Source organism: Penicillium malachiteum, assembly GCF_028827825.1.
Source record: "Penicillium malachiteum strain IBT 17515 chromosome Unknown utg000003l:1.0-4950554.0:1.0-4952489.0, whole genome shotgun sequence".
NCBI lineage: Eukaryota > Fungi > Ascomycota > Eurotiomycetes > Eurotiales > Aspergillaceae > Penicillium > Penicillium malachiteum.
In genome coordinates, this window is record NW_026643096.1 from 416084 (window position 1) to 437767 (window position 21684).

Sequence of the window (21684 nt, forward strand, 5' to 3'; positions counted from 1 at the left end):
TACTGATGATCCTGAATCAACCCCCGGTGCCATGGTTTTAATACATACAACACTCACACCCACTAATCTTAGTGCTTTTTTACCATCATCAACGAAGTTATCCCGAGAGACTTGTGGATCCCTCCACTGGAGAAATGTGGCGTAAGCCCCAAGATGAATTGAGAAGTGAAAGCCGAACCTTGGAAGTTGATGTGGGGATTCGGAGTCAAAAAGAAACCTCTCAATTAAATGCATAAAACCTTGTATCTAAACGTGATATTAACCCAAATCGTACTCAAGGTCCGAACTCGGGGGATATCCGAGCCCTCTGCCAATGGGTTATAGAGTAGTTAACGTAAAAATCAACAAATGAACTGTCCATGTGTTCGATATTGTGGGGCTCTGGCGAGAAGTCCGGGGATGCGGAGACATTGTGGGGATGGAGGTGATATCCTGAGTCAGGCCTACAGGCCCGGAATCCGACCTCCCGAGCAAGAAAGCCCAGTAAATTGACCTATCATGACAAACATTCGAGGATAGTATATGCATACTATGCACAAGTGTTGAAATTAAGGCCTTGGTATATCAAAACATGACGTGGCTTGAGAGATTTCGGGTAAATTCTTAATACAGATCCATTGATGGATATGCCAGCCTTGTTCAACATGGACGTCGTGTCGGGTCTCTTTCCAAGGTTGGAATGCACTATAAATACTGCAATTGAGCCCGTGTAGGAGAAATTTAATGAGACAACCTTGGAAGATTCAATTCCAATCAGCGGATTCTCAGTGGCTGATATCGACTTCAAGTTCTCAGGTGCTCTCGAAAGCTTGTTACTTGTAAATGTCCAAGGCTTAAAGCACTGAAATCATCCACCATGTTTCAAAATCTAGCTGCCGCCGGCTCTTGCTTTGCTTTGCTTTCACTCACTGGCATTACTCAAGCGATCCCTGTAACAGCTGCTACGTCTTATGATGGTTAGGATCCCCAGACTTTCTTCACTCATACAAAGGATATTCTGACTGGTTTTTCATTAGTTCTCCCAAGCACTGGAACAGTTCTCAACCTCGATATTGCACTAAGCAACGTCACATACACAGTCACAGGAAATGAGACAATCTTCGACGTTGCAAAGAAATTCGGCGTTGGAGCATGTGATGTAGCTCGAGTGAACGTGCTAGCCGATCCAAACTTCATCTACGCAAATGAGACATTGCTCATCCCAGCAAGAGCCACTTTCCCAGATGACTATTCCTGCTTTAGTCAGAATAATACCAACGCCACGAACGACTGCGTCTATGCCGGTCCTCACGTCTACACGATCATGCCTGGTGACACTGTTCAAAAGATTGCCAACGAGCGTTATAATATCACTGTCGAATCGGTGTTGAACCAGACTGCTCAAACAGGTTACATCGCTGCCTTGAATCCAGGTCCTTATGATGTGCTCCAGACTGGCGAAACTATCAAGATCCCTGTTTGTGATAACAGCATTTGCACGGCAAGCGTCTTTACCTTTACCTATGGCACGCTCCAGGACTTCGCGACATTTTATGGTACCACTGTTGGCCAAATTATGGCGTTGAATCTTGGGTATAACCACACAACTGGTGGTGTTCCTCTTGGTGTTTTCTATGACTGTGAGATAGTTTCTTAACTTAGGACTTTGACCGTATATATATCTTAATAGATAATTGTTAGCCTACTAGTATGATATGACCGTGACCTTCATCATGATCCGTGGATACCGTGGTAGGACTCGTAGGAGTGGGCATAGAATATAATTCCGAATAGACATTTCGGGACACTTCGTTCCAATACCTCACACCCAAACAAAACATTTTACATGGAACTTTGGAAGGAAAACGTCCACGGGTCTTTGTGAAGCCAGCCACTCTGGAAGGTTCTTCTGCGATAAGGCCTCCAAATCGGCCATTAGTAATCTACTAGTATGAATTGGGGCTGTCAGCAAAAAGTGGGGGAAAGGTTCAGATAAACAGGCAACCTTGGAATCTCGAGAATTCGAATCTGAGAGTCATTATCCAAGAAAATAAGGAGATTTGAGAGATAGAACTAAGCCTACCCACGTTGACCAGTTGCCATTTGAATTCAAAATGTCTGCAGGGGAGTTCTACTACGAACAGAAGATCCTTGAGAATGACTTGATCTCTCTGGTCCCATTCGACGTAGGTCCATCAACCCGAAAATATCAGAGCAAAACTAATTCTCATCATGCAGCAAGATATCCACACGTCAAAACTCGTTCATGAAGTGAAGACCCATGACCTTTTGAAGTTTATCCCTTTTCCAAAGTTCGAATCAAATGAAGAATTCATCAAGAGTTTCTGGGCTCCTGTTCGAGATGCGCCGGGTGAATGTCTATATGCAATTATCGATAAAGCTACAGCCAGGGTATCGGGAGAGAGTGACGCCTATGCCGGGACTATGGCTTTGACAGCCACAAGCAAAGAAAATGCCGCCACTGAGATCGGTATCATGATTTTCCCGGCATTTCAGCGGACACATGTCGCGACAAATGCAGTTGGTCTATTATTGAAGTATACTCTTGACCCACCACCTGCTGGTGGTCTAGGTCTGCGACGCGTGGAATGGAAGTGCCATTCTGAGAATGCCGGCTCTCGGAGAGCTGCATTGCGAATGGGGTTTGAGTTTGAGGGCATTGCGCGTTGGCATCGTGCATTCACGCTTGGAGATTCCGCTGAAGAACTGGAGAAGAGGAATGGAACCAAGGGAGAGCTACGGGGCAGACATACTGCCATTTTTGCTATTACCTGGGATGAATGGGATGAGAAAAGACCAAAAGTTGTTGCCTTGATGGAGCGAAAGCACTAATCCCGTCACTGATACTACTAATGGACCAATGAGGGACTCACTGTTCTACCAAGATGTGCTACCATAGGTATTTAAATGGATAGAATATTCCAGGCCCCTGAAATTATATTGAAGGAGACTATATCGTGATGTTGCATAATGCGTAATATCTGCCGTCAGCCAATTCTTGATATTGTCTCTGCTTGCCTCTTTTTCCATATAGTTTGAAGGCACAGATTAATTCTTATAGACTCAATTATCAACTGGAACATGATGTGTAATGGCTGGGCACAAAAGCCCACCTGCAAGTGGGGGTATTGTTATGATTTCTGTCCGAATTTTGTTCTCCAAGCAAGATTTCATTCGTCGATCCAAGCCGGGTTGGCTGTCCATCACCCGGTCCATAAGCTTTAAATAGCCAAGATTTTCTTTTCCACCTATGATCAGGTCAATTGACCAATTTTTACTCTCATAGGCATGACTTATGACTTGATCTCATGACTATTGGGCTGTGTTACGATGATGGTCATCGGAGAGAATGCATGTTGAACCCTGACGTTAGGCTGGACTAAGGCCCGAGGCGTTTAAGTCTCTGAACAAGGCAGCACTTGAGTATTTTTCTATCACTTTTAATTATAATGATAAAACTTCTTGCATCAAGCATAAGGCTTACTCCTGTAGAATGGCTTAAATCCCTCATTTGATCTATGATAATACCATCAAAAGTTGGCAATGTGCTCGGTACAGCAGTCTCAAAATTAGAATTATCTGGAATTCAGACCAATTGGCATACTAGGACTGAACTAAATTCAATTAAAAGAGAATAAATACAGCAAAAATGATTCAAAATTTTAACTGAAGCTTCAAGTCACTCAATCAAAATGGAAAAATCACATGTACACTAGCTGCCCAAGTGGATTAAACCATGATCTTGTAAAGTGTCATCAATTATCATGATATTTCCTATTCAAAGGTTCACATCTGATATGATTTGTAGACAAAAGAATGTTTTTTTTATTAAATTCAATTGCACAACTTGAAGTAAGTGCTCTATATGACATCAGATCTACTTAAATGTGCTCTGTACAACAGATGTGCGTGCATTTGCAGATAACTCTTGCATGGCTCAAATCTAGGGCTGCGCAGACCTGGAAATGAAAAATACTATGTATCATTCATAGCTCATTGATAAATCTATCTGGGAGATATTCAGATATACTAAATGGTATCTGTTGAATGGGATCGACTTCACAGCCTGAGGCTCTTTCATGTAGTCACCATCGGTACTCATACAACAACACAGATTACTACAGACATGTACTCTATCATCCTTGTTTGTAGAATGATAATTGATCAATAGTTTGATCAGGCAATCCTCGTCTTCCAAACATTATAACCTAAGAATGTCATTTAGACATCTGATGGCTCGCTTATGAATTCGCACAAATAGCTAGATTGTGAAGCTCTTTCGATCACATACATGTTTGAGGCTCATCGCTTTCATTGTAGGATAAACTGAAAACAATCAAGACAGAAAAGCCTGTGATTCTCTATAGTTTCAAAGTAAATCATCCGATATTTGCCCGTGTTTCCACACTGAGTTCAGGTATAGTGTATGTGCCAGGTGTGGATCATGAAGAGAAAGATCTGGCAGACCACTTGATCTCTCACTGGGGTTCGTTTAGTCTTACAATATCATGAAATAATTGGATATTATCTTTGTCTAACTTCTCTCTCTTGACGCCTTGTTTACATTTTGCTCTGGTTACACCTTTCCCCTACACATCCTCATCACGTCCAGTTCAGTTCATCATAAGAACTCTGGGCTCTCCCAATCCCCTTGCGAATTTCATTCCCGTCTTTGCGTGCTTAACGGCCCTTTGGTCAAATTTCCAACATGTTGGGACTATTCCTGTTCCTGTTACTCGCGCTTGTGCAGGCGACAGTCATTGGACCTCCCCTTGACGGCCCTGACCAGTGCCCTGGTTACAATGCGATCAACATTAACGAGCACGACAACTCTCTCACGGCTGATTTGGTCTTGGCTAACGATGCTTGTGATCTGTATGGAAGTGATCTGCCTAACTTGAAGCTACTTGTGGAGTACCAGAAGGGTCAGTATCCTAACGTTCTATCACTTTCAAGTCATATAACTTGCATAACTAATACCAGACACCAGACAATCGCCTTCATGTCATGATCTACGATGCCAATGAGGAGGTTTACCAGGTTCCTGAGTCTGTTCTGCCTCGCCCCTCTTCTCAGAGTACCAACGCCGATGATTCTGCTCTTCGTTTCGACTACCAGCCTGAGCCTTTCAGTTTCCGCGTCCTGCGTGAAGATGAAGTTCTCTTCGATACTACAGGCACCAAAATTGTTTTTGAGACTCAATACTTGAACCTTCGTACCTGGCTTCCTGATAACCCAAATCTGTATGGTTTGGGCGAACATTCTGATTCGCTGCGTCTGCCGACTACCAACTACACCCGTACCCTATGGAGCCGCGATGCATATGGCATTCCACCAAACAGTAACCTGTACAGTAATCACCCAATTTACGTGGATCATCGTGGAGAAGCAGGTTCTCACGGCGTGTTCTTCCTCAACTCCAATGGCATGGATATCAAGATCGACAAGACCGATGATGGCAAACAGTACTTGGAGTACAACACCCTTGGAGGTGTTTTTGATTTCTACTTCCTATCTGGACCCACACCAAAGGATGTTAGCAAGCAGTACTCCGAAATTGTTGGCCTGCCAGCAATGCAGAGCTACTGGACCTTCGGTGTAAGTGTTACAGATCCTGGAATGCAGACTTCCTCGCTAACTCTCGCTTTAGTTCCATCAGTGTCGCTATGGGTACCAGGATGCATATGAGGTTGCTGAAGTTGTTTACAACTACAGTCATGCTCATATTCCTCTGGAGACCATGTGGACAGACATTGACTACATGGATAGCCGTCGTGTCTTTACGCTGGATCCTTTGAGATTCCCTCTCGAGAAGGTGACTGAGTTGGTGAAGTATCTTCACAAACATAATCAGCACTACATCGTGATGGTCGATCCTGCCATTAGTGACAGTGGTAAGTAGATGATGGGAAACTCAGGTACTTGGACATACTAATCCGACATAGATAATGGTGCCTTTAACCGAGGACGGGAGCGCAGCGTCTTCATGTACCGTGATGAGAACACTCTGTACCAAGGTATGTTCACCACGACAGATCCAGTAAATCATGCAAAACATAACTCACGATATAGGTGCTGTCTGGCCCGGTGTCACCGTGTATCCCGACTGGTTCAACTCCGACACGCAAGCCTACTGGAACAACGAATTCGAGCGCTTCTTCAACAAGAAAGATGGCGTTGATATCGACGGACTCTGGATCGATATGAATGAAGCTGCAAACTTCTGTTCCTGGCCCTGCAAAGACCCAGCGCATTACTCTCTCGAGAATAACCTCCCTCCATTACCTCCTCCAGTTCGCTCACCTCCACGTCCTCTGCCTGGTTTCCCCCGGAACTTCCAGCCAGTTCATGGCTATCGTGCAAAGCGGTCGCTTGAGCTTGGTACTCGAGATACCAAGGGTCAGAAGGCTGGGCTGCCCGGTCGTGATTTAATCTCTCCTCAGTATCAGATCGCCAATGCCGCTGGATCTCTCAGCAATAAGACAATTGATACCGATCTCGTGCATGCTGGGAAGGGTTATGTGGAGTATGATACTCACAACCTCTATGGTACCAGTAAGTTCACCCACACACTATAACTATTACGTTCTGTGTGCCCTGCTAATATCCAATGTCCTTAGTGATGAGCTCTGCTTGTCGTGAAGCCATGCTTCAACGCAGTCCCAAGGTTCGACCTTTAGTTATCACCCGTAGTACATTCGCTGGTGCAGGAGCCCATGTTGGTCACTGGTAAGTGACCTCTCATCCAAACTCAACCCATACTAACAGCCCTAAAGGCTCGGAGATAACCGCAGCGACTGGGACAAATACCGCATCTCAATTGCGCAGATGCTTCAATTCGCGTCGATTTTCCAAATCCCCATGGTCGGCTCGGATGTCTGTGGATTTGGCGGAAACACAACAGAAGAGCTCTGCGCGCGCTGGGCCACTCTAGGTGCATTCTACCCATTCTACCGTAACCACAACGAACTAGGCAGTGTACCACAAGAGTTCTACCGCTGGCCGAGTGTTGCTTCTGCCGCACGCAAGATAATTGATATTCGTTACCGATTATTGGATTACCTGTACACAGCCTTTCACCGACAGGCAATATCAGGCGAGCCATTCCTGCAGCCACTTTTCTACGTGTATCCTGCAGACGCGCAAACCTTCGGTAACGAAGCACAGTTCTTCTACGGTGATGCGATCCTGATTTCTCCAGTTCTAGACCAGGGACAAACCTCTGTGAATGCTTACTTCCCCAATGATACTTTCTATGACTGGCATACTGGCAAGACCATTCACGGAAGAAGCAAACCCATTACATTGACGGGTATCGCAATGACCGAGATCCCGATTCATATTCGCGGGGGCTTTGTACTTCCATTACGATCGCAAAGCGCGCAGACGACGGCTGAGCTCCGACGCCGCGGATTCGAGATTGTTGTTGCACCGAACGCAGATAATTATGCAAAGGGTCAGCTGTACCTCGATGATGGGGAGTCACTTCATCCTGCGAGTTCGTCTACTGTGGAGTTTGAGTACAGTCATGGGAAGTTAGATATCCATGGAGAGTTTGGATACCGTGCAGAGCAGGTTATGATTGAGTCGGTGACAGTCTTAGGTCAGAGTAAGGGACCTGTTCGTCGTCGGGATGACATTTTGTTTGATGCTGAGCGGGAGACGATGAGCAAGCAGGTCAATGTCCCATTGACGGGCCCTATAGTCATTTCTTTTTAGTTTATTAGTTTCTGTTCTCCTTTTATTTGATATTTGGTCTGTGCTGTTGATATCCACCTATCGGATTCCAAATGACGCAGACCGTGCACGGAGAACGACTCCGGATGGGGAGACTCAAGATGTCATGGGGCTCTACTCGGTATGATGACCAGTATCTTACGATGATATGAATAAAGGAAATTCATTTCTCTTATTGTTTACTCATTTTAATTTTTCGTGTTAAGAAGCGCCAGGACTTGAGCAAAGACCACTAGTGAGCCTGCGAGACACTAGTAATAACTAGTCTCCACTTAAAACCGGAGGATGATCCATCCAAGTCCCTGAGTCCCTGAAGACCCTGAGAATTGGACTTTAACCTGTGTAATATTGAGAGAACATTGAATATCACAACCTTGGAACATCACTTTCATGCATATTACTTACTTGTCACGGTATCGGTATTATACTGATCATTCTCGATTAACATCTCCCCAAATTTTGGTCAAAGTCAAAACTGGGTCCCCTGCCAAGCGAGGGGCTATTAATATAAAATTTCATGGCAAAAACTCTGTAATTCGTTAGGTAGTCATTTGGCCTTAAGCTAGCAAATGTTTAGGCTCCTCCGCGTTGGGGTGCAGTGGACGGTCGCATCGACACTAGCAGTCATGTTTCTGGGCACGGACCCGCTAAAGATGACAGTTTATCAAGGGAAAGTAGAAGCGAGAGTCAACAAGGCGACTTGTATTCAATAATTGGAGCAGGAGTTAGAACCTCGGTAGGGATATTGGAAGGACGAGACAGTTCCAATATGATGGCTCAACTGCAGGGATATTTTTTCTTTTTGTTTCTTTTCTTTTCCCGCCCTGTAAGAAATATAAAAGATAAAAGCCACTTCTCTGACAGGGATTCCTCCAATAACAATTGAAAGATGAGACTTGTTTCTCGGATAATTGGGGCTGGTGGGGCAAAGGGTTCTCTTCGCTTATGAACGGTGGAAACGGTGGACCATGTGGAATACATCAGGGAGATAATGAGATTCTGTAACATGATGGGCTGATCATCCGGACGATCCTATTCTCCTTTTTTCAAATAGAGATTTCAATATTCTCAAGTACTTGGTGTACTGTAAGAAAGGGTTAAAGGTGATCATAATCATAGTGTAGTGAAGTGTAGTGTAAGTGAAGAGGCTGGGGGTGTGGCGGGAAAGAAGGAAAGACCGAAAATAGGCCCCAAGACATCAGAGCACAAATGTCTCACCTTCTCATGTTTCCCCAGCAGCTCATGGGGATGATGATCCACTATCCCTGCGCCTTTGCCACTTCATAATCCAATCAAATTAATTCAAGTTGAGCAATGGAGCCCCAGGGGAGACCCTCTTACATCCCATTTTTATACTAAGGGAAAAATACTATTACGGAGTCTCCGTCTCTATTACTTTTAGTACATAAAGACCCCATCTCCCTACCGTGGACCCCTCATCGTGCTGAACCCGGGGACTTAAATCGTTTGATCCACTCGTTTCTCTCTCTCGTTACTTTTATACCCTTGTCTCTCGCTTCTCGGGTTTTTTGCGTGTTTAACTACTCTCCAAAATGCCTTCTCTTCTCAAGTTCGCTGCCGCCGCTCTGGCCGTGGCTCAGGCTTCCGCTCAAACTTATACTACTTGCAACCCCCTGGACGGCACTTGCCCCGCTGATAAGGGAACAACTGAGTCTAATCTGAGCTTCGACTTCACTCAGAGTCTTGATGACTGGACTACCACCGCTGGAACTGTTAACACTGGCTCCAATGGTGCCGAGTTCACCATTAACAAGCAGGGTGATGCGCCCACCATTGAGACTGATTTCTACATCTTCTTCGGTGATGTCTCTGTTACCATGAAGGCTGCTCCTGGCACTGGTATCGTGAGCAGTATCGTTTTCGAGTCTGATGACCTCGATGAGATCGACTGGGTAAGCATGGACTCCACATTCCACGGCCTTTCCGATTGCCGATTTCCTCCAATCCCTGTGTTTATTTTATTGTTCTTGTTACTTCTAATTTTGGAACCCTCGTGATACATCTTCTGACTTCTTTTTATAGGAGGCTCTTGGCGGAGATTCCACCCAAATTGAGACCAACTACTTCGGAAAGGGCGACACCAGTACCTACAACCGTGATACCTGGCCCGCCGTCTCCGATCCTCAGAACACATGGCACACCTACAAGGTGTCCTGGCAGAAGGATGCCATCATCTGGTACATTGACGGTGTTTCCGTCCGAACTCTCGAGTACGCCGATGCTTCAAGCGGTACCCGATTCCCTCAGACTCCTATGCGTGTCCGCATTGGTATCTGGGCTGGTGGTGACCCCACCAACGGTGAGGGAACTATCGAGTGGGCCGGCGGCGAGACTGACTACGCCGATGTTCCTTTCACCATGTACGTGAAGTCCGTCGAGATCACCAACTCCAACCCCGCTGAGTCCTACACCTACACCGACACCTCCGGCTCTTACGACAGCATCAGTCTGAGCGGTGCTGCTGCTCTCAGCCAGACTGATAGCTCTTCCTCTTCCTCATCTACCTCCACCTCCACTTCTTCCTCCACCAAGTCCTCCAAGACTTCCACCACCGATGCCACCTCGGCTACTACTACTGAGTCCTCCTCTTCTTCCACCAAGGGTTCCTCCACCGTTTCTGGAAGCAGCTCCAAGGTCTCGGGCTCGGGCTCTGCCTCCGGCTCCGGCTCCGCTACCCCCTCGGGCACTGGTTCCAGCTCTGGCAACAGCACCACCACTGGCTCTAGCTCCGGATTTGCAACTGGAACTGGCTCTGGCTCCAGCACTTCTGCTAGCGCTACACCTACCTACAATGCCGCTGTCAACGTTGCTAGCAACTACTTCGCTCCCATTTCCCTCCTGGCTCTGGTTGGTGCTTTCATCCAGTTGTAAAAAAAAATCCCGTACTTTCTTTTTATGAGTACGTTACGTTTTTAATCATGCCTCATGGATGAAGCGAACTGGGCTGGAACCGGGTGTTTGGATTGAAATGACGCTTGGTTTTTCTTTTTCTTTTCTGATTTTGTACCTTTTTCAATGATCTCCATGTTGTCCATGAGTGATCTCCCACATGTATCTACTTTATCATAGATCAAATGATCTAGAAACTAATATTCAAATTCAAATGTTATTTACCACTTCAAGTCAAGGTCTACTGTAGATCAAACTCACTACGAAGGTCCTACCAGTTTCCCTAAAACTCAACATTTGAATATGATCAATAGAATTCTAGACCTGCAAGGGAGAACTTGTACTACAAATCATGCACCAACATGCATACTGTACCTGACACGTATTTAGATTTGAACTGGGATTTGCATCCTAACCCGCATTTCAGTCTGCACTCGTGCCTGCAGTACAGTGATATTCATTGTGCGACACTATCACCACGATATGCACGTAGCCGTGTAACAAGAGCTCCCTGTTGCCGGGTCATCCGAGTTATACGTTGAGATTCAAGTTTTCTTTGAGATCTGTAATTGATGTCCACATAGATACCCAGTATAGAGTGATTGAATTGAGTTTGTGGAGTTCCATGGTGAGCCATACCTAGTCGGAACTATGTTCCTATCCATTATTGTACTACAACTACATGTAGTACTTCTCTGCCCGAGTAGGAGAATTCTCTGAATTGAAGCACTGCCAGTGGTATTTGATTACCTAGGTAAAGATAGAGCTTATTTACTTAGGCTTTCCCTACTCTAGCTTGGATGTACTTTCAAAGAGGTCTTTACTATTAGCCGTGACTCGAAGATGATGAATAAACGCCTCATGTTTGATGGAATTTGTCGGGTATACATGCCGAAATGATCAGACAAAATAATCATTTTCTATTGCAATAAGAGTAATTCAGCCGAGCTTCTTAATTGTAGTGCTATTGGCTACGATTGAATGGATTGTTGAGTGGATGTTCCAGGGTTCAAGACCCCTGAGCCGTGGAAAAGATCAAAGCTCTTTATGGATCCAGTTTCTATGAATAGATCAATAGAACTTGAAAGAATTTGTTTAGAAAATTTGATACTGGCGGAGATCCAAGCCTGGAGTCTGTTCCTAGTGAAGTGTGTAACTAAAACTCCATGCATTTCATATATCATCATGGTGAACGACTCTAATAAAATAACTAAATAAATAAATAATATGCAATTCCATCGCTGAACCCCAATCCAATACACATGCAGTTTAACCGCTAACCCGAAATCCATGCATACAAAACACTATAGCACCACGCTGTAAATATCCAGTGAAAATCACCAAGTAGACCCCGATCGAGTACGCTGCACATCCCGTAATTGTCTCGATAATCCAGCCACCGAGCCAGCGACAGGATGATGATGCGTCGCCGCGAGTCTCAACAAGGCAAGGGTCGTGACAGGTTGAGGGTTCTCATAGCCCTCAACACCAGCATCCGGACCCCCATCAGGAACAGATGAGTCGTCTGACGATCTCGACCAAAAAGAGGCATAGCTAGACAATGAATGTAGCACAGCCTGCATGCTAGCCCCGACACCAGTTCCAGCTCCAGCTCCTACCCCAAGACCAGACATTGAACTCAGTAACGAGTTCCTCCGTTCCTCCCGAGTAACGATGCCATCCACAGCTTCGAGGTGGTCATCAAGTGTGCTGAAACGGGAACCGAGCGAGTCAGCTTTGGACCGAATTTGAGAACGGAGTCGGTCGAGGTACTCTGCGCGAAGACGGAGTTGGGCTGCGAGCCGAGTGTCGCGCGCGATCGAGACGGGCCCTGTTTGTTCTTGAGTTGGTGGTGAAGATAGAAGACTATCAATTGCAGAGCGAAGATCAGCGCGTAGAGAGTCGAATTCCCATGCTGCGGCGCGAAGGGCCTGGTCACTTCCTTGGAATTCAAGTTCGAGTGCGTTGCGGGCGTCTGGGAAGGTGGATTGGAGTTTATATTGAAGCTCTTCCAACATTGATTCGCTTTCTTTTAGGATATGAGAGAGTGGTGAAAGAGTTTGAAGGGTGATATCGAAGATGGACTCGAGGTCATTCTGGGAAGTGATGATGGTGTCCTCGGGTGAGATAATGGAGGCGCTGGATGAGGGTAAAAAAGGATGTGGTTGAGGTTTGAGATGAATACAACTGCCCGGATAGACGGTTTTCACCACGGGGATCTGACACAGGTCTTGAACTTGATAGATGACCTCGGGGAGGACCAGAAGGTGGAGAATAAAGCCGATTAAGATACCGTTTATCAGGGTGCGTATGGCTGTTTGATCACGAAAGAAGGCTATGAGCCGTGCTCGCAATCTCGGCGTTTGCTTAGGAGGTATCGGAGCCGAAGATCCAGCGTCATGATTCCGAGATATAGTAGGGCTAGCTTGTTCTTTACCCCGGGACGGTGATATCTTGCGTCTCTTCCGCATCGAGCTTTGATCCTTAGATCGCACTCCAGGTGCAACCCATGATACTTCTGATATGGGCACTTCGTAAATAGATGGCATAATCAGTTCTGGGCCCGACATAGTCAAGGACGATGAGGAAGTCAGCGACGATATTGACTCGATTGTCTTGCCGCTATCCTTGTTTCTCGCAGACTTCGGGCGAGGAGTTGGAGATGCTGGCTCCTCGAGTCTCTCAGGTTTTGTTTCAATACATGGTGTTTGCTGCTTTAGATCCTTTTCCCAGATCGAGGCCGTTGAGGCCATTACCCAGGACTCGCCCAGTACCGAACTATCGGGGTTACGAGGTTGTTCCGCCATGATGCTGTAAACATATCCGTTCTGCGGGGTAACGCGAGGCTGGGAGTAATAAAAAGTCGCAAAATTAATTATCAGCCAAGTGCGACTCGTATTTCCTTGACAGATTGCAGGATACAGCTTCGAAAATGCTGTAGTTAACTCCTTCGACCGCTGTGAAGCGCGCTGATGACGGCGGTTACAAAGCGGTGGAGAATGTGAAGAAGATCGCGCGGCAGGAAAACGCAGTCATTCAGTGCAACCAACCATGCGCCCACTTACTCGGCTTCGACCACACCTTTACACAAGGCCTGTGGTCAATAGAGCTTTACAGCTCCATTCTTCAAGGCCACAATGGCTATCTACATCAGCGATCCGTCGCTGCTCCTGCGGTGATGCTGCCAACAATGTCGAACCCTCCATACCTCCCAATGACCACCGAGCTCTCGGAACAACACAAGAGCTATTCACTTCTTCGATCTACAGTCCCGGCTCGCCGCTTTTTCTCCCAAATGGTACCCACGTTATCAATAAGCTCATTGGCTTCCTCCGCACCCAATACCTACAGTACGGGTTTCGTGAGGTCCTCACGCCGAGCATCTACAAGCGATCGCTGTGGGAGGTATCGGGTCACTGGCAGAACTACAAAGATGATATGTACGAAGTGACTGGACGTGGCGCGACTGGAGACACTGAAGGCGAAGTGGGCGAAGACGAGTCCTACGGTCTGAAACCCATGAATTGCCCCGGTCACTGCCTACTCTTTAAATCTCAAAACCACTCCTACCGAGAACTACCCGTGCGCTACGCCGATTTCAGTCCCCTCCACCGCAATGAAGTCTCCGGCTCGTTAACCGGTCTCACGCGCGTTCGTCGGTTCCACCAGGATGATGGTCATATTTTCTGCCGACCGCAGCAGATCAAATCGGAAATTGCGTCGGCATTGGGATTCGTCGATATGGCGATGAAGACTTTCGGACTGGGTCCATACCGATTGGTACTGTCGACGCGACCTGAAACGGATTATATCGGGACTTTGGAGATGTGGGATAATGCCGAGAACCAATTGCGCCAGGCGTTGGATAGTACAGGGCGAGAGTGGGCGTTGAACGAAGGGGATGGGGCATTCTACGGGCCTAAAATCGATATCCAGCTTCAAGACCAAGCGGGCAAATATCATCAGCTATCAACTATTCAGCTGGATATGAATCTGCCCCAGCGGTTTGGGCTCGAGTACCAAGTTGCGGAAGGAGAAGAAGACTATAACCCTGCTACTCCCGGTGTCGCAACGCCCGTTCTGGTACATCGGGCTATCTTCGGCTCACTGGAGCGGTTCCTAGCGTTGCTCATCGAGCAGCATGGAGGTCATTGGCCATTCTGGTTATCTCCCCGGCAGGGAATTATCCTGACAGTTAACCAGGATGAGGCCGTAGTACGCCGAGCCCAAGAAGCGGCAGCGAAGTTCTCCGGGTTCAAGGTACTACAGAATGATGGAACTGCTCAACCACCTCGTCCGCTCTCATCGGTCGATTCCACTTTCCTGATGGATGTTGATACCAGTGCTCAGACACTGGGCAAGAAGATTCAACGCGCTAAGCAGATGAAGTATAACTTAATTTTCATTTTGGGTTCGCGCGATCTGGCTGACGGAGGTATTACGGTTGATGTCACTGGGCAAATGCAGAGTAAGACCGATGCGGATGCCCAGCAATTCCAAGCTCTGATCCAGTCCCAACTGGGCGAAAATGCGCTGCAGAACCCTCGAGCTGTAAAGCTTAAGCTGGATGAGGTGCATCCCTTATTGGTTCAATTTGAGAAGAATTTCCTGTAAAGCATCGAACTGTATTTTTATTTGGCTATTTAGCGAATTTGTACTATAGACATTCAATGTTGACTACTTACGTTGTGCACCATGGTTCAAATTTCAAGTTTCAAGTTAGAAGTACTAGTAGATATCATGTACCTAGTATGTAGTCCTGTATCCTACACCGAGCTCCAAGGCTACTACCTAGGTAGTAGGTACTGCCCACATGTGCAGATGTACATAGCAGATACTAGTGTTCATCTAATTTTTTTTTTACACTTGCAGTGACCTAGCCAGATGTATATATCCGTGGACATGGTCCAGGTACAGTGTTCTATTCAGACGAAAACTGGAACTTGAATATGATCCGAGTCTCCCACTTAATATGATTACTCTAATTGAGTGACCTGCTATTGCTGAACTTTTATGACTAAATTCCCACATGTATTACGCTTGAATATCCATTCCCCAAAAAATGAAGACCGAGCTATGCGAGCTATCAGCGGTTAGACACGGAGTGGACACTATAGAAAATATGGAAACAGCTCAAGAATGCTCCGACCTCGGGGCCCATTTAGTATATCAGATTGCCACAGTGAGCAAGCAGCATCAACGATCATATGTCACAATTTCCAAATCAAGGGGAATAGATATGCAAAACATAAGTTCAATTGAGAATAAGGAAGGGGTAGGACAAAGTCTAAACTAGGTAAGACCCAAATCGCATACAGAACTGCCGATCTCCACGCCCTTTCGATCCTTGTTTAGTCCCAAATTGGTGTCAACGGGGGCTTTCACGTGACTCCGCTGTCGGCGCCGAGTTTTTCGGCGTCATCGACGATCGCAGGCTTGTTGAGTCACAAATTCCTTTCGCTTCATTGGCTTCCTCCTTTTTCTGTTTTAAAAGAAATCTAGTGGTGCCCTGAATATCTGATTTTCTTTGATCAGGTACGCGGTTGTGAGTCTACTAAGGATTAATCGACTTATATCCCATTATCATACTTCTTTCCTCCTCCCCCGCTCTATACCCCGCCAATCGCCATCATGCCAATGTATGTTCAATAACCACCACCACAACGACCCCGATTTCATATTTATTTGGAATTTTAACAATTCTCTAGGCTCAAAGACCCTTCCAAAAAGTACAAGCCTTTCAAGCCATTGAATCTACCTAACCGCCAATGGCCCAACAAGACCATCGACAAGGCCCCCCGTTGGTTGGCCACCGACCTTCGTGATGGCAACCAAAGTCTCCCTGATCCAATGGTAAAGATTCAGAATTATTCACCTGAAGCTTTGATAATGAGTGAATTTCGCTAATACAATGTGAACATGTAGGACGGCGAGCAAAAACTTAAGTTCTTCAAGATGTTAGTAGAGATCGGTTACAAGGAAATCGAGGTTTCATTCCCTGCTGCTTCTCAAATCGACTTCGACTTCACCCGCCGCCTCGTGGAAGAGCCCGGCCTCACCCCCGATGATGTCTGGCTCCAGGTCCTTGCTCCTTGCCGTGAGGATCTGATCCGTCGTACCGTCGACTCTCTTACGGGAGCCAAGAAGGCCATCCTGCACATTTACCTCGCCACTAGCCCCTGTTTCCGTCAAATTGTTTTCAACATGGATAAGAAGCAAAGTTTAGAAAAGGCTGTTCAGTGCGCCAAGTATGCTCGCTCAATCACAAAGGATGACCCCGCCCAAGCCGGCACAGAATGGCAATTCGAGTTCTCGCCAGAGACATTCTCAGATACTGAGCCTGATTTCGCTGTAGAGGTTTGTGAGGCTGTCAAGGCCGCCTGGGAGCCTACTGCTGAGAACCCTATTATCTTTAACCTGCCCGCCACAGTTGAGATGTCCACACCCAACGTCTACGCTGATCAGATTGAATACTTCTGTTCCAAAATGACTGAGCGCGAGAAGTTCGTTGTCTCCCTTCACCCCCATAACGACCGTGGCTGCGCTGTCGCTGCTGCTGAGTTGGCTCAGATGGCCGGTGCTCAACGAGTCGAGGGTACCCTCTTCGGTAACGGTGAGCGTACTGGAAACGTCGACTTGGTCACTCTTGCCCTCAACCTTTACACACAAGGTGTCACGCCTAACGTCGACTTTTCGGATATTTGCTCTGTTATTAAGGTTGTGGAGGAGAGTAATAAGATTCCCGTTAACGAGCGCTGGCCATATGGAGGATTGCTTGTTACCTCTGCCTTTTCTGGAAGGTTCGTTTTCGCTTCTCTCTTGATATACAAACTACGATTTTCTTATTAACTCTTTCCATTAGTCACCAAGATGCCGTTCTCAAGGGTTTCAAGCTCCGCGAGGCAGAGGGTGCAAACGACGACGTCGAGTGGAGAATGCCTTATCTCCCTCTCGATCCCCAAGATATCGGACGTACCTACGAGGCCGTTATCCGAGTCAACTCGCAGAGCGGCAAGGGTGGTGCCGCCTGGGTTATTCTGCGCAGTCTGGAGCTGGATCTCCCGCGTGCTTTGCAGATCGAGTTCAGTAAGACCGTCCAGCAAGCAACTGAGGATGCGAACCGCGAACTGCGACCTGCCGAAGTTGTTCACCTGTTTGAGGAATCTTACCACCTCAAGTCAAACCCTCGTTTCAACCTGATCGATTACAACATTACTACCGACCGCTCGCACTCTCCTGCTCCACCAGAGTCTGGTAAGGTCCTTAATACTAAGAACCTCAAGCGTCGCTTCACCGGTGTTATCGAGATCGATGGTGCCCAGCACGCTATTACCGGTACCGGTACTGGTGCCCTTTCATCTCTCGCTGCAGCCCTCGCTACTCTTGGTATTGACCTTGATGTCGTCGATTACAAGGAGCACTCTATTGGTCGCTCTAGCGGTCTGGGTCGTGACGTGAAGGCTGCCACATACATTAACTGTACCGCCGCCGGTAGCAAGGAGAAGGTCTGGGGTGTTGGTATCCACGCCGATGTGGTCCAGGCATCCCTGATTGCCATGTTGAGCGCTGCCAGTTCGGTAAGTCCTAGGATATAATATCCAAATTTTGCGCTACTTTTCTTTAGCATGCTAATGTTTTAATTCAGTTCCTTGCTTCTAACTCTGGCTCACCCGCTCCTTTCCGCCCTATTCGTTCCAACACCCTCACCGATGAGGATATCCAGGCTCTTGAGCAGTTGACTGGTAATGCCGAGGCTGCCACTGCCAACGGTGGTCTTACTCCCAAGGTTAACATTGAGAAGCTCACAAAACAAGCTGAGGCCTAAGCGCCTTCAAAAGTCGTTCAATTTTTGAGATGATTCAAATTTCATGATTTAGCAATAATGCATATGTGAATAAAGTTTGTACAAATTGAATACCTGATCTTCAAGATCATGTTTTTACTCTTCCAACATTGTAGAACTATTAATCACTGGCATATCCACATTAATCGATACTGTATAGGGTATCACCTGAGTCGAAATTTTGAATACCTATTCTCTTAGGTAATAGCTGAACAAAGTAAGACTGAGACTCAACCTTGAAGCGACATAGCTTGCCCAGGTGAGATGTCTAGTATATCAATTGCACATGTGTATGTACCCAGCACTTGAGATACCTACATATGTAGGTAAGAAAAGCTGGATAGGGGTCATTAAATTCCATGGCCTGATGTCAGTGGTCTAAGGAGTTTTATTCATCTACGAGTGAGAGGTAGCTTCCCAAGGTTCGTTCGAAGGTTAAATGTTAAAGATTCATCCAATAGGCTCCAAGAAGGCATGAGACCAAAGGTCAAATTACGCCACATCGAATAGCTCGCATAGCTCAGTTGGTAGAGCGCATGACTAGTACGACCCAGTTATCCTTTAGAAAGGATTCATGAAGTCAATCATGAAGTCTCCGGTTCAAATCCGGATGTGAGCATTGCTTTTTGTACGATTTTGCTTTTTGTCTAATATTTTCTTTCCCCCACATAGGTTAAGGTTGATATATTTTAAAGTCTGCAATTTCGATGAATAAGCGCCCGTTTAGCTCAGTGGTAGAGCGCGCCACTCGTAATGGCGAGGTCCGTGGTTCAATCCCGCGAGTGGGCTCTTAGTTTTTTGTGTCATATTTTTTTTCTTTCCCAGGTTCCTAATATGGCATCTGGTGAAATTCTTTTTTCCTTTCAATTGGTGAAGCGTTCATTTCGCGGGGGAGGGGGGGGTTTCTTCAATTTTTCTCATTTCCTGCCCACTTGTATAGTAAATAAATCCATCGATCCCTCGGGCTTACTACTTTTCCAGAGTGCCATGGATCCAGTAACCCTAGGTCAATTATCACATCTTATATAGGGAGGTTGACTTCAATTTGCTTGACCTACAGCAACCTTGGAAGACCAATTGGTATATGTAATATTATTACTAGTAGAAGTTGATTATCATATCTAATTGTGTTCTATAATAAATGCCGTTCTTATCATTCTAGTTCAAGTTTCTCTTCAACACTAAAACCTATTTTCCTACAATGAATTTTGACCACCTAGCTCATCGCTAATTGCTTAAAGCATATCATCATGATATAAAAAAAGTTGATAGTATAGAAGCCCTGGAGGCTCAAGTAAGAGAGAAACCAAGAGATAGCAAAAGTGACTCGGAGAGGTAGAAAGTGTGGATTAAGAAACCTGACTGAATGTTGCTTATACTAGAAGCATTAGAGGTGAAGCAGAAAGAGTGGATGAGACATGGAGAAAAACGAGGTATATGTATAGGAAGAGGATCATAAGTACTCAAGTGTAGCTAGAGGACCTCAGGGCATATCAGATATTGGTCTAAACTATCTGATAGCTTAGCTTGTCAAATAATTGGTCTATCAGAACAACCCCTACGGATTATTTTGTGGCTGTTGAAACCTACCTAGGTACCTGATTATGTCGTTGAAGCCTAGTTCTACCTAGTAGGTAGTTCTATCTACCACGTAGAAGTTCTTTTCCTCATACTCTGTCAGTCTCACCATTCCATTCATCGTTCCTTCACTTGGGCCTTTTGATCTCTCATCTTTCCTTACATTCGATTCCCTTTTGGTAAATCATTACACCCAGGATTTCTCACATCAAAATCGCCAGGATGAGCAAAGATCACTCTCAAGCCCCCTCCGAAAGAGCAGTCTTAGCCTTCATGGCGGGATGCAATGAATTTTATCAACAATGTAAGCCGCTGGTTCACCCTCTTCTAAATTTTCTCGAAAACGAATTCGACTTGAAGCTTGGACACCAAGAACTCGATCTTCCCATGGATACATTTGAAGAAAACCCAACTCAGAAGCACATTCGAGAAGCTATCGTTCCCTTACTGATGGCCGAGTTTCGCGAGAAAGGCTGCGAGTTTGATGAGATTAAGGATCATGATATCTTCATAGCGGCGTTTCATTGGTTTGTCAACTATGACAGAGCTGTTTCTGTATTTGGATTCGAATCCAAGCACCCGAAAACTAGGCATCCTGGGGATCTCGTTCTAAGAGACCCTGCTATTAGTGCCAAACTTTTCAAAGTATCTCATCACCTTGCTCGTGTTTTGGCATATGATTCAACCGGTAGACTGCCAAAATACGCACCACTTGGCTCCCGTTTCGCGCCCGAATCCTTTTATGGAGAACGAGGAGTGAGTTTTCAAGCCCATTTTTTCTTATTTCTTATTCGATACTAATTGAACAAAGCCCAATGCTCATAGTGATTCCGAGACATACAGTGACGAAGACGGTTCAACCCACGGAAGCAATGCTGAGATAGATGAATGTGATAACGCGGAAGAGAAGGAGTTACCGGAATACTAAAGCTTTTCATGGATAGAATTGGAAATGACCAGACTGGCCGGGTAGGTTCTCTGTTTTCGAGCAACTCTCCTCTTCGGAGAGCCTCTACGACTACCTGGTCAATCCAACAGTATCGGTCTCTTACCCCTGGAGGATATCGCAACTTTATCGGATCACTTAAGGGCCTGTGTTGGAATCTTCTAAGATCGCTGATACTGACTGCAAGTACTTTCTTGAACAGAAGTTTCATCTCTGTTGATGAGTTTGTGGTTATTTTGTATCATAGGCTTTGCCTCTCAGAGAGACGAAGGTTCATGTATCTTACTGCTCAATGTTATCTGCAGTTTGATGAGTATTCGAAATTAGTTCTTTTCTTTTTACTTTCCCTGAAGAATATAGAGTAGGTAACCATTCACCTACTACAGATATGACCAACAGTCCAGCTGAGTATGTAAACATGACTCGGGGTGCTCAAGTGCTCAGGCTCATGACGATACAGCGTGTCCATTTGGCACATGCAGAGCTTCAACAGCTTCGCAGCCAAGTAAATACTACTAGCATGTTTCCTTATCCTCGTGCGGCGCTTGAGCTTGTTAATACTAGTAGATCAGTAAACACTTGGGTTTTCTTATTAGTCCGTTTACAGATGAAAAATGCATCGCATAGCAAGTCGTAACGAAAACTAACAGTGTGGTATTCAAGGGGAGAT

The 21684-nt window shown here is 46.0% G+C and overlaps 8 protein-coding genes across 8 annotated transcripts; 7 read left to right on the forward strand and 1 right to left on the reverse strand.

Moving 5' to 3' along the window:
- Positions 1-856: 856 nt before the first annotated feature.
- Positions 857-1636, forward strand: N7483_006478 (LysM peptidoglycan-binding domain-containing protein; the record flags this gene model as incomplete). Its single annotated transcript, XM_057089915.1, has 2 exons — positions 857-956; positions 1017-1636. The coding sequence occupies 2 exons, from the start codon at positions 857-859 to the stop codon at positions 1634-1636; spliced, it is 720 nt and encodes a 239-aa protein (XP_056944656.1).
- Positions 1637-2093: 457 nt separating this feature from the next.
- Positions 2094-2832, forward strand: N7483_006479 (GNAT family N-acetyltransferase; the record flags this gene model as incomplete). The annotated part of the gene is made up of 2 exons (XM_057089916.1): positions 2094-2165; positions 2218-2832. The coding sequence occupies 2 exons, from the start codon at positions 2094-2096 to the stop codon at positions 2830-2832; spliced, it is 687 nt and encodes a 228-aa protein (XP_056944657.1).
- Positions 2833-4708: 1876 nt separating this feature from the next.
- agdC (putative alpha-glucosidase) lies at positions 4709-7719 on the forward strand (the record flags this gene model as incomplete). Its single annotated transcript, XM_057089917.1, has 7 exons — positions 4709-4925; positions 4991-5598; positions 5651-5894; positions 5946-6017; positions 6073-6555; positions 6621-6729; positions 6777-7719. The coding sequence occupies 7 exons, from the start codon at positions 4709-4711 to the stop codon at positions 7717-7719; spliced, it is 2676 nt and encodes an 891-aa protein (XP_056944658.1).
- Positions 7720-9290: 1571 nt separating this feature from the next.
- On the forward strand, positions 9291-10629 carry N7483_006481 (glycoside hydrolase family 16 protein; the record flags this gene model as incomplete). Its single annotated transcript, XM_057089918.1, has 3 exons — positions 9291-9650; positions 9781-10337; positions 10521-10629. 3 exons carry the CDS (start codon positions 9291-9293, stop codon positions 10627-10629), a joined length of 1026 nt encoding a protein of 341 aa, XP_056944659.1.
- A 1355-nt stretch (positions 10630-11984) lies between these two features.
- On the reverse strand, positions 11985-13454 carry N7483_006482 (uncharacterized protein; the record flags this gene model as incomplete). The annotated part of the gene is made up of 1 exon (XM_057089919.1): positions 11985-13454. The coding sequence occupies one exon, from the start codon at positions 13452-13454 to the stop codon at positions 11985-11987; it is 1470 nt and encodes a 489-aa protein (XP_056944660.1).
- Positions 13455-13698: 244 nt separating this feature from the next.
- N7483_006483 (threonine--tRNA ligase MST1) lies at positions 13699-15261 on the forward strand (the record flags this gene model as incomplete). The annotated part of the gene is made up of 1 exon (XM_057089920.1): positions 13699-15261. One exon carries the CDS (start codon positions 13699-13701, stop codon positions 15259-15261), a length of 1563 nt encoding a protein of 520 aa, XP_056944661.1.
- A 1017-nt stretch (positions 15262-16278) lies between these two features.
- On the forward strand, positions 16279-18472 carry N7483_006484 (2-isopropylmalate synthase; the record flags this gene model as incomplete). The annotated part of the gene is made up of 5 exons (XM_057089921.1): positions 16279-16286; positions 16356-16500; positions 16573-17447; positions 17510-18224; positions 18293-18472. 5 exons carry the CDS (start codon positions 16279-16281, stop codon positions 18470-18472), a joined length of 1923 nt encoding a protein of 640 aa, XP_056944662.1.
- Positions 18473-20290: 1818 nt separating this feature from the next.
- Positions 20291-20996, forward strand: N7483_006485 (uncharacterized protein; the record flags this gene model as incomplete). Its single annotated transcript, XM_057089922.1, has 2 exons — positions 20291-20824; positions 20904-20996. The coding sequence occupies 2 exons, from the start codon at positions 20291-20293 to the stop codon at positions 20994-20996; spliced, it is 627 nt and encodes a 208-aa protein (XP_056944663.1).
- Between the last annotated feature and the right edge of the window lie 688 nt (positions 20997-21684).